Genomic DNA, 13,131 nt, shown 5'->3' with positions numbered 1-13,131 from the left:
ATACATATGAAACTATTATTATCATCTAGAGAGAATCCAGTTGAATAAGTTATTTCTTCTAAATACACTAGTTCACTTGAGTAGCTACAGAGGATCTCGCCATGTCTTTTGTTTTGACTTGTAAGTCGTATATCAAACAGACAGTTCCCACCTGGATTTTTGGAAAACAAATGGATGTGCAAACGTACACAAAGCAGCAGTAACTTACTGAAACAAATAATACTGTCAACACCGTCCAGCCACTGACTCGCGGATAAAAAGTTTGCGGTAAACCACAAGTCTCATACATTTACAACCCACGATAACGATTAACTTGCATTTTAAAGTCACGTTCTACAAATAGGCTGTCAAATTTCAAACTAAAGCAAAGGAAACCAAGTCTGACTTTTACATCGCAAGCGTACACAGGGCATTTATCCAATATACATGAATGTTTTTACATTTCAAAGTGATTTACAATAAAATATGTCATGTCCGATTTTATCCATGTGGAATTCCGAGTGCTTATTGCATATGCGCGATCTCGTCATGAACCGGAGCGCGCTCCTCGACAGCAAGGTTCAGGCTCTCGTAGTCAACACAGCTTTCAAGTGCAAGCGGGTCCAATCGTAGTGTCGAGTCAGAGGAACTACTTGCCCCACCACACTCAGTCAGTCGGATTTAACACTGTAAAATCTTCTGTATGATCGGGGGACACCAAAACGCAGTATGGTCCGGGAAACCAGACATTTATGGGTGGGGAATTTACCAGAAAACGTACGAGAGGAAAAGATTATCGAGCACTTCAAACGGTAAGTGACGATTTGCCGAGACAACATCCAGCAATGTGCTTCCTTCAAGTGTTTTGGGGGGAAACAATAGCAGCACACCGGTGCAGAGTTAAACAGCTTAAATGTGTGCCACAACTTTCGCAGCGACGCTGCTATTGAGTTGGCTTGTTTTGGCTCACTTAACGTACGCTGGCTAGTGAGTTAGCTTTCGAGAGTCGCAGTCGCTAGGTTGCTAATTAGCACGGAGGGTCGCATACAAGCGCATTACATGTAGCTGCATAACTATTGGCTTCGGCTTGCTTTTTCAAATTTGCAACTCAGATGTTAGTAGCACATCTTAAAGGTAGTAACGTTTATTGATCGATGGTTGAAAAAAAATACTGCGAGCGAGTTGAATGGGTTAAATGATGTCTGTACTACTGAAGGCATTACAGTGGGTGTTGTTTTGAGCTTCCTCGGCTCAGATGTCATGAATGTCAGGCGAGCGCTGACCGTCAGTGGCTGCATCCACAAGAAGTCAAACAATAGCAGTGTGGGGATACTTTCAAGACGAGTTTATGTATGAAAATGTGCCAACCTGCAAATTATTATGGCATTATATAAACCTGGCGACGGTTCCTATTACTGCACCAATACGACGTTTAAGTTGTCAGCCAGAAGTTTGTGTATGTATGGCGGTGAGGTGAAATGTTTTGTTTAGCATGGCAGCAAGATGTGATCTTTAGTGTTAAAAGAAACATCTAGAGTTCAAAACAATCCATATCTGCACGTTATACCCTCATATCTTAGGGGGTTTTATGCCCATTTCTTACCTGTATGGATTCAGGTAATGCAAGGTGTCGTTTTTCAATGAATTCACTCATAAGTTACAACCTGGCTTCGGTTGGAAGGCGTAACTAAATCAGAATAACACGGTTTGTTGGAGCTAAATGGTGCGAGTCTGTCTTCATCTGAAAAAGCGTGGTGAGATTTTTCCCTCAGTAGTGACATCGCAATATCGTGTATTACACGTCGAAAACATTTGACTTTATATCGTCCCAAAACATTAACTATATCGCACAGTTCTCTATAAAATGTTAGATTTCTAAATACATCCAGCTTTATCCGCATACATATACATGCAGTATGCCCAAGTAAAGCGAAACTGCATTGCAAGTATCAACTACATGATTGTTTGCAAAATGTAACCTATATAATCGCCCAGCTCCATGCGACGAATACATGAAGGTATTATAAACATTAACGTTATGTTCTTCTTTAAAGCTGCTTTAAAACCATGCGCATTGTAAAAATATATACATATAAGATTTACTTGACCAAAGGCTGTCTAACGACTTTAGTGACCACACATGCATTGTCTATCTGTTTCGTGTCTGTACAAATAGTCAAAACACACAGATGTAGTCTTTGAAAAAAATGCAGGTGTGATCAAACTCATCACAATGGGGTTTTTGTTGGGTTGTATAAATAGTTTGTATTGTGCTGGAGATTTCCAAGCTGAAGTTAATGAACATAACACTGAATAACAAGACATTACTTTGCGAGTCGAACACGCATATGAGATTTGTGTAAATAATTTATTCATCTACCAACCGCTTTGTTGTCTCAACGATAGGCTTTTGTTCTATTTAGCTCCGAATTGTGGTAATGACGGTCAGCCCCTTGAACGGGAACTAAATAAATCGCGCTCACGCTCAGTTGTGACGGAATATTAAAGGAGAAATTGTTTTTTGTTGTATAAGGGAAATACATGCAGATCTATTATGCTTCAATGTAAATAAATGCAACATTTAAGTACCCCGAAGTGATTTGTGCACGGTGACTGTCAGAGCTCAGGTCAGTGCTGCAGAGGTACTTCTTGAAGATGGGGGACGCGAGAATGAATAAGCAGTGTGAATAGGTTTGTAAAATGGCGACGGAGATGTGAGTGTGAGAACTGGTGTGTCAGACAGCTGCTCACCTAGAGCTTCCATTTGAATGCCTGTTGTTTATTACTCATTTTCATATTTTGCTTACCAAGTGTAGTTTTAATCCCCATGTACACCTGTGATCGATTTACGCATGGTTTTTTTTGATGATTGACAGCAAATTAATGTGTAGTATAGTTACTTGAAGCTTATGCAAGCACCATGTTTCAAGGATTTTAAAGTGAAAAATAATGTACGCTTGTTAAACGTCCAAAAGAGGTACATAGGGAAGATCAAGACATCCAAATGAAGTTTCAAGCCTGAATGATTTGACAGAATTATGACATTTGACTGAATCCTGGCATTCGTATATGTATTGGTTAATGGTACATCGATCTTAAAGGGGTCATATGATACGATTTCAAGTTTTTCTTTCTCTTTGGAGTGTTATCAGTTTGGTGCCTAAAGAAGATCTGTAAAGCTGCAAAGACTAAAGTCTCAAATCCAAAGAGATATTCTTTATAAAAGTTAAGACTCGTCCATGCCTTCCAAAAACGGCTTGTTTAAACACGCCCCCACATGTCTACATCACGATGTTGTTGCCAGCACCATGTTGTGGAGATGCTGTGTTTCATTGTGAACGTGAATGTTTTGCTTTCCAAAAGTGGACACAACTAGAAATCAGTGGTTAAGTTGCATTTACAACACTGTTCCAGAACAGTTTAAACCTAAATATTCGAATGTGTGCAGCACATTTTATGGAGGACTGTTTTTTGATCCTGGGAGAGTAGACTACAGTGCTGGCTGTCCTGACTCTCAGTCTGTAAGTACGTTTTCATATGTAAAGGATTTACCACTGATGATTCAAACGAGCAGCGGTTCTCAATTTAAGTCCTCACCCCCCCCCCCAACCCCCCCCCCCAACCCCCCCCCCCCCCATCTGTTCTGCACATTTTGTATGTTTCTCTTATGGCTGCAGACATTTGATCTATTCAAATGTAAGTGCCCTGCGAAGTAGACATCACAGGATATTCCTCCATGATTCCTGTTCCAAGCAAACGTATATGTTCCATTCAAAGTCCATTGATGTGTGCGAGACGTGAATTTAAATTGTATTTATTTACAGAGGTATATGATGTCACACTTGCCTGTGTGTGAAGACATTGTACAGCACAATGGAGCAATGAACACTGTGTAGGGACCGTGTCAATGGGAACACAGTCCATGCACGGAGCTCACTTCTAACAATCTGATTATCTGAATCATGTGTGTTAACAAAGAGAGACATGCAAAATATGCAGAGCTGGGGGGCACGAGGACCGGAATTAAGAACCGCTGGTGTAGAGTAGCGCTTGTCATTTGTCGTTATCCAATCACAAATGGAGACATTGTTTTATGTTTATGCGGCGCGATGCAACGCAGTGCGTAACAACACAGTGTCTTTATCATCAATAATTATGTCCCCACTGGATGCAACAAATGACTCTTTGCAATGGGTTTTATCATTTTTGTTGTGTCGCACCAGTGTTCTGACTGGGACACGCATCACAGTATGGCAAGGGGCGTAACATTTCTGTCACACACTTTTGGCATTCACAATCAAAGCACACTGGATATCTGGCCAATCAGAGCTTTGTAAAGAACGACGCGTTTCAGAAAGGCGGGACATAGAGGAGAAACAATAATGTACAGTATGTGAAAAATGTGTTTTTTGAACCCTAAACTGCATAATCACATTTCATTACAGCAAACACACAAAATGTTATTTTTAGCTAAATCACATGACCCCTTTAATGCTAGGAAGAGACTATGTTGGTTTTTTTTCAAATCTGTGGTGCACCAGAAACAGGTTATCAAAATCTGATATTTGTTTTCCTGTCATGATTATTGGATGTATTCAAATGAAGGGAGATATTACTGGCATATGGTTGATACTACTCATACAGTGGTACTTTTTTGTGTGATGATGCAGAAGGCAGGCTGTTTTTATTTGAATAGACTTATTTACATATTGCACAAATGACTGGCATGCAGGTTTGTTATTTATCAGCCCTTTGTGGATTGGATGTAGATGGTTATTCTTATCAGCATAATTGATTGCAAGTATCATGCAGTGCATCTGTGTTGGCTACAATTAATTTGGCAATTTCTTTGCTTTTTTAGGTATGGACGTGTGGAGAGTGTCAAGGTGCTCCCGAAACGTGGATCGGAGGGTGGAGTGGCAGCTTTTGTGGATTTTGTGGACATTAAGAGTGCTCAGAAAGCTCATAATTCTATCAACAAGATGGGAGACAGGGACCTACGCACCGATTACAATGAGCCAGGAACTATTCCCAGTGCAGCTCGAGGCCTGGATGATAGCCTGTCCATAGCCACTCGTGGGCGGGATGTTTCAGGGTTCACAAGGGGGGCGGGGGGCCCTGTGTATGGGCCTCCTGTGTCACTCCACAGCAGAGAGGGACGCTTTGAACGCAGACTAGACGGGTAAGTGGACATAGTTTTTCTGAAGGCGGGGGACCATTCGTTTCTCGTAACTCATCTCTCCCTCCCAGTTATTTCCGTCATTAATTGGGCTGATTTATTGTTTTGGGGGTGGGTGACATAAGGGAAATTAAGAGAACACTCTGGAGGGTATTAATTTGGGCATCAAACTTTGATGGTCGAGGTCTGTCATCACTCACCATGTAAAGCGAGCCAGTTTTGAAGTTTGTCAAAGCATGGTGATCATGCACCGAAATTCATTATAATTATGTAGAGATTAGCGTACCTCTGCATGGGGATTCTCTCAGAGTTGGATATCGCTGCCAAGAGAATCCAGGGCATGTTTTGGATATCAAAATATTCCGGGATTTCTGGAAACCAATGTGAATCCTTGACTGCGGCCTTACCTGGAATTGCCCTATTCTGGAGTACTGTACCGCCCAAGGTGGATTAATGTCTTACATCATGTGTTTTTGCTCTGTTATTGTAACACGATTACGGTGTTAAACAATTAAGACCCATTGATTGGTAATTGGATTATTGAAATGGGTGGTTTAGGATCAGTTCCCTTCCATGATCTGGAGTGCTCTGGATGGTATTCTCTGGATTCTTAATCACACTGGATTAATACTACCCAATGACAAGGATGTTCTATCACTACAGTTTCTTTTCTATATATATATGTTTTTGGGGGAATTATTTGTGGTGTTAGGGTTTGGCTGTTAATTACATGGGAGACTTCTGCCATTGATCAACATGGTAGAATGTGACAGAAACATAGTGAGCAAATCTCTTTATTTATTCATTACTTATTTCTCAACCATTTAAGTTCATTTTTGCTTTTTTCGTAAACGCCAAAGAAAAAAGAATGGATTTAAAGTAGTATTTGGTCTAATATACTGAAGAAAGAACTGTTTTTTTGGATCCACAAAGTAAAGCATGGAGGTATTGCTGTTGTGGGGCTGAAGACTTCTCAGTTTGGATGTGAAATATTTCTTTGGATTACAAAGCCCCATAATGGATCCGGGACTACAGCAGACTCTGGATACACTACAATTAAGAAGAAAGTTGATTTCTCCTAATGGACTATTGCAATGCCAATGGATTATCTCTTTTTCCAAACATCTATGAAGATTCCACTGGGATTTGTAAAACATTTATCGAATCCCCATGTTTTCAGAGTTGACTTGGATTATTAACATTCACAGCGATTAGAACATTGCTACCTTGTTCTGATGGGATATGAAAGAACTTAACTGTTTTCAGCCTTGAGGAGATGGGATAAGATTTAAATAATTGAATCAGATTTTTTTAATGCACTGAAGAGGGATTTAAAAGGACAGAGGCATCATGCAGATTTGAAGTTTCAAGTTTTGCATTTTCATATTTTTTAAAAACATTTTCAAAGACTTTTCGTTGACAATGAAGAACACAAGTAATGCTGAATGAAGAACAGCATTATGGATTTATATGTTTTGACATCTTTCGCCTGCCTGTTTTTGATCTGATGGGGATTTTTTTGCACTTACCTGAGTTGGACATTCTACCTCCTGACTTTTACCTCCATACGCTTTTTGCATATTGATATTGACTTATTTTTTAAGAAGCATGGATTCTTTTTTGCCAAACTATTCTGTTGGATCCTGAAAGATAAGGATTACTTCGTTTTTTTTTTCTTACCATTTTTTACATTCTACATTTTTAACCCCTTTTTTTGCTCACAAAGTTCTGTCTCCCTAAATTGTATTTGGAATTGTAGGTCGGGTTACCGCTGTCTGAAAAGGTTGGTATGTTCTGCCCTGTGTATATTAGCTGTTCTCTAACCTCTAGTTTGATCCCCTGTCTTTTCCCCATCTCCCACTAACAGATGTAGCTGTTAAACAGGCTGTTTTTAGTAGCTTGTTGGCATTTGCAGATTTTTACCTCACTTTGCTGTCCCTTTCCTGATTCTCACTCTTTTTCACACTCCCTGGCTTTTTGCCTCTCTGCTTTACCTATGTGAATAATTTGAATAGTGTTTGAGGCATATTAAAGGTTCAAATTACTTTAAAGAATACAGCAAAGCTGACCAAACACATAACAGCTCTATGGAAATGGAGGAGATGGCAAATGAGCTGTGGAGTGTTGTGATGCAATGTGTCACCACTGTTTGTCAGTTCTTGTGGAAATTACAGGAGTGGACTATATGTACTGTAAAGGTTGATCACAGTCAAGTTACACAGCTGGTTTCACTAAACAAAAGCATCTGTTTCTAATGGAAACCAAACCGATTTACTAGGTCAGATTTGTTGCTACATGCTCATTATCACTCACTGTCAATGACTAACAAATGCTTATTCTGGAGAAGCTGCATCTCAAGCTATAAATGTAATTTGTCAGGTGTCATTTCAACCTTTTAGTGATTACAAATGACAGAATTTACTTATAGCTAATATATTAATGTGTAAATTTGTTTTGTTGCTTGGCAACCATGCAGTTATTAATGGTCAGTATAACTTTGCAAAATATTAGTTTATTCTCATTATTATCTATATTATTAATAAGATTAATAGATAATTTATTTTTCCTCAAAGAGGAAATTAATTTTCACTGTGGGTGCGTTTATAACACAGACAACTGCACAGTACATATGAACTTATAACAATAAAAAGAAAAAAAAAAGTAACTATTGGTAGCTCTGTTGCCAGGTTGAACACTTCTTAACTATGGTAATATCATTGTAACAGACTACCTTTTGTAGATTATTGGTTATTAATATTTTCTGTTGCACACTGAAGACTATTAAAGTTTGAAAAAGTAATTTATTTGAAATAATTTTTATTTGTAATTTGTAAATGTTATTTGTTATAATTAAATTGATAAAATTATCAATGTAAGATTTAGAAAAACCGGCAGGTAGATTAAAACAGTTATGCATTTTATAAATTGAGCAGAACTCATTTTAGTAAATATATCATTTTTAAAATATAAAAATATTACTGCTCAAGAAGGGTTGTGGACTGATTGCATGTGTTCAGAGTTTGCAAAGGACTACTGAAACTACAATGTTCATGCATTTCAAAATGGATGTTAAAGTGAAGCTAGAATAGAGTTTAGTGTGCCTTAGCGTCCCCTTCACTAATTCCATTTCTTTAGGGTTTATTTTGTTCCTCTTTAAAAAAAAAAAAGAGAATTGCTTGAGAATTGCTCTCCACATTAATCATTTTTAGGGTTGCTCCGATCAGGATTTTTGAGGACGATCACAGAAAGCAGTATCTGCCGTTACGATCACAGATGCAGATCTTTTTAAAGCCTTCTTTTTATCATTTATAACTACATATAGTGATACTCCAATCAGGATTTTTAGACATTTATTCAGGGGCTGAATTTCATTTTTGAAAATGGGGGGAGTTCTCTTCTTAGGTGACTCTTGTGAGAGGGGAATCGGCACAAACTGTGCTTTCACACAGAAGTCCGCTACTGACCCGTGACTGTTTACCACAAACACAACATTTATCCATTAGTTTGATTTCAAATCCAAATATTGTCACTGAAAATGTTTTTTCAGCATTGCAATTTTTTTTTACACAATACAGTAATACATAATACACAATAAGTAATACACAATAAATATAAACAACACATTATTCAATGCTTTTTACTTTTGCATTTACTTCTATATATTAAGTTGCTCAAGCAAGTGGCAAAACATTTAAACTACTTTTCTTACGTTATCCCAAACTAACCATTCACAGAAATAGTCAGCCCTACTGCCTTTCCTTTTGCATTTACATTTTTATTACAAGCAATCCTGCGTTCATATAAAACTTTGTTTTTCTACCTCCATGAGTGCCATCTTATTGCTTTGTTAATCTAAAAGTGCTCTTTCCCTTTAAACCTAGACAAAAGGCCATATGTGTTGACTGTGAAACACAGTAGACTTTACTAATATTAATTTATGGTGTAATTACTACATTTTTGTGCCAATCCATGTTCATATTTACTAAAAACAATGAGCTGTTACTTTTAATGCAGTGCTTGCAACACAACAATAGACTCACTGAAACGATCACTGCACTGCTACAGATGCGCTGCCACACCGTAACCGTGTGCAGTGTGTGAATGTTTAATCCGCTAACATGAGCGCAGAAAAAATACGCACAGCATACACACTGCAAATGGAGTAACGTGAACCCGGCATTATGTGTGCACCACGAGTGTGCATGAGGAGTCTCCAGGAGAGCCTGTGAGCACTGAATGGTTAAACACTGGCAAGAATAAAAAAGTAATGCCATTTATAAACTTTAGTGATGATATGACACTGCCTCGATTATGCAAGTGACAATTCCTGTGTCAATGCTTATAGACGGATGCGATGTGTGGTGATTTGAAGTCATTATTTTGAGAGAGAGAGAGCACTTACTTTAAGTTATTTATAATAATTTCACCAACACTGGACAGAGACTGAGATGGTGCCGCTGCATGTCATGCCAAACCTCTCATGGCAGCGTCATAAGCTTTAGATATAGGTTTTTTTTTTGGAGATCGGCCATTTTAGAGACCACCGATCAATCATCCCAACGTGATTATCGGCCGATAGTAGTCGGTAGCTGGTAAATCGGAGCACCCCTAATCATTATTCTGCAGAATGACCAGAATAAATTATGTTTAAGTGTCTCATCATAAAATACCTTTATTCAAAAAATGAGTTTTTATAACCTGTGGCTTTGATTTTATTCTTTGAGATCGACTTCGTTGTATTCATGAAACCTCATTCCTGATAGTTAATTAAATCACAAAATGAGTCGGTATTACGCAGTTATGTCATGCTATATTGGAGGGAAATAGGTCTAGAATTTCTAATAAAAAGACATAGTTGCTTCATTATATTCATGGTAATACAGAAGTTAACTATATTTAATTGGACATCTATTATTGTAATGTAATTACAATTTCTCACTAAAAAGACACATAAAAAACAGTAGGTTAATGAATAAGAAAATTAAGTACATTTTAATTATATAGAAAATTGTAAGTTGCCATTGTAAAATAAATCTTCTTTAAAAAAAAAAAAACAATTCTCTACCCTGTGTAACTTGGAATGTGACTGACCATGACATGCATGACTTTTTCATGCATAATTTTCTTCCCCTTTGTTTTTGAATATGGAATCAGTTTGATTTCCGAAATGCCAAAAGAGTAAATTGCAAAAAAAGACTTAATAAAAATAAAATAAAAATACAAGTTGTCCTGTCCTGGTATCTATATTTGTGTTGAGTGCTACAGTAAAAGAAAAGTCCAAGACAGCATCTTTCCAACATGCACTTGCAGTCTGTGTTTTGATTAAATCACTCTTCAACGCATGTCACTTGACTCGTATGCCTGTCAGGAATAAAAATAACATTCATTTCATTCTTTCCATTTTTCTTTGCCATCCTCCATCCCTTTTCTTGTCATGTAGGGCTGCGGACGGTCGGGAGCGCTCTTACGATCACAGTGCCTATGGACACCATGAGCGTAGTAGCAGCAACAGCAGTGGTTTCGATCGCCAGCGTCACTATGAGACTGATTATTACAGAGACTCTAGGGACCGGGCCCTCAGTGGAACCAGCGGGAGTGCCAGTTCTGCCAGTGGCAGCATTGGAGGCGGCTCATCAGGGGCCAGTGTAGGTGTTGCAGGGAGTGTTGCAGGAAGCACCGGTGCTGGTGGAAGCAATAGCAGCACTGCTGGAGTAGGAAGTGGCGGCTCAACACCGGGAGGCATTGTCTACTATGGTTCACGAAGCCGGAGCCCTAGTCGTTTTGAGACTACAGAGACTCGCTATGAGCCCCGTGCCCGTGAAGCGTTCACACTAGCCAGTGTGGTCCATCGGGATTTATACAGAGAAGAAAGAGGCAGACGAGTAGAAAGGACATACCACCACAGTCGCAGTCGTTCGCCACACTCTTCGCAATCACACAATCCATCACCACAGAGGCTGCCGAGTCAAGCAGCACGCCCGGCACGCTCCCACAGTGGCTCAGGATCCCACAGTCGTTCCTCCAGCTCTGACTCTGTCAGTAGCACCAGCAGTAGCGGCAGTGGCAGGTAAGTGCAGTAAAGCATCTTGATGCATTAGCATTTCTTTAGCATATCGATGGCAGTACATAAATGTGTGTGTGTGTGTTTGTGTGTTTTATGTGTATATATAATATGAAGACTTCAGATGCAGAAACCTCTGTCTGAGATTTTTCTGAGATTTTGTTGCTGTTAAATAAGCATTTTTATCAGGCTACTATGTTTAGGTTCTGTAATTTCTCTATAATGGCAAAGAAAAGGTTACTCGTCAGTTATTGAATGCCTTATTTTCATAGGAGCCTGATAAGTCTCATTTAACAGCAACAGAATCACAGACAGATTTAGCTGGTTTGGTTTGAAGTCTGAAGTTTACACACACACACACACACACACACACACACACACGCATGACCCTGGACCTGGTCTTTAGTCGCTGGGGTATATTTTTAGATTGTATAGGTTAAAATTATCAATTTATCTTTTATGCCAAACATCATTAGGATATTAAGTAAAGATACTGTAAATATATCAAAAAATAATTTTGGATTAGTAATATGCATTGCTAAGAATTTTATTTGGACAGCTTTAAAGGCGATTTTCTCAGTATGTAGATTTCTTTTGCACCCTCAGATTTTTTAATAGTTGTATCTCGGCCAAATATTGTCCTATCCTAACAAACCATATGTCAATGGAAAGCTTATTTATTCAGCTTTCAGATGTATAAATCTCAAGGAGTCTGACAGCAGCCAGTGCTCCACACAGAGATCTGATCTCCCCATCATTCAGTCTGTCCGGAATAACATGAAGAAACAGAACAAACTGAGACAGATTCAATCCAGAAGAACTATGGCGATATCTCCAGAACGCTTCAGGAAACCTGCAAAGCTACAGTACTGCGCAAAGTTTAAGGCACTTGTGTAAAAAAAATTCTGTAAAGTGAGGATGCCGTCAAAAATAATGCCATAAATACATTTTATTAATGAACTTCTATTAACTTAACTAAATTAAATCAACATTTGGTGTGACCACACTATGCGTTAAATGCTTTTGTCCTAGGTGCACTTGTGCATTGTTTTTCAGGTAGCTTTGCATGTAGGTTTCTTGAAGTGTATTGGACACTTTGCCACAGTTCTTCTGGATTGAGTCTGTCCAAGTTTGTTCTGTTTCTTCATGTTATTCCAGACAGACTGGATGATGATTAGATCAGATCTCTGTGTGGAGCACTGGCTTCTGTCAGTATCATTGTGAAAACAAAAATCTCACTGGGTTATTACAATTAATGGCAAAAATAATGTTCGGAAATGTAAACTAATATATTTACTACTGACACACTAACACAGCAAAACATAGAAATAACCAGAGGTGGGTAGAGTACCCAAAAACTGTACTCAAGTAAAAGTAAAAGTACTTCTAGAAATATTTACTCAAGTAAAAGTAAAAGTACTAGTCTTGAATAGTTACTTGAGTAAGAGTAAAAGAGTATCGGATAAAAAATCTACTCAAGTAGTTAGTTACTAGTTACTTTGGGTCATATATACTGAGCCTATTTTTATTTAGATATATAGATAAAATGTATGTAATGTATGTGTGCGTGTATAAATGTATATATTTCATCAGCCTTTACTCCAGTTTATGTAATTTATTATAAAACCCTGTCTGTTTACTTAAGTAACAGATATAGGTGTCATGCCATAACATATTTTTAATATGACTGACTTTATATTAAATGTGAATTTAACATTGAAAGTTAATGTGATATAAATATTGCTACTAATCTTTCATTGTTCAGAAAGAGAGCAAATAACATTTACATTATTAAAGATCATTTTCACTGACAATCTAGATTTCAATCACTCTCAGAAACTCCCATTAAATCACTGAAACTGTTAACACTGTGAAATCAATATCTTAATTAAAGATTCGTACACACATCTGC

General features: G+C 38.1%; 1 protein-coding gene across 2 annotated transcripts in view; it reads left to right on the top strand.

The window, feature by feature from the left end:
• Nucleotides 1-567: 567 nt before the first annotated feature.
• The window catches only part of LOC132129718 (msx2-interacting protein-like), a 36,345-nt gene continuing 23,781 nt past the window's right edge, over nucleotides 568-13,131 (top strand). For both annotated transcript variants that reach the window (XM_059541410.1, XM_059541409.1), the window contains exons 1-3: nucleotides 568-791; nucleotides 4,841-5,161; nucleotides 10,599-11,225. In XM_059541410.1, coding sequence (XP_059397393.1) covers nucleotides 709-791; nucleotides 4,841-5,161; nucleotides 10,599-11,225 — 1,031 coding nt within the window. In that variant the 5' untranslated portion in view covers nucleotides 568-708. The remainder of the gene's footprint in view (nucleotides 792-4,840; nucleotides 5,162-10,598; nucleotides 11,226-13,131) is intronic.

The sequence above is a fragment of the Carassius carassius genome, chromosome 46, assembly GCF_963082965.1.
Source record: "Carassius carassius chromosome 46, fCarCar2.1, whole genome shotgun sequence".
Lineage (NCBI taxonomy): Eukaryota > Metazoa > Chordata > Actinopteri > Cypriniformes > Cyprinidae > Carassius > Carassius carassius.
This window is presented reverse-complemented; position numbering and strand designations above follow the sequence as displayed.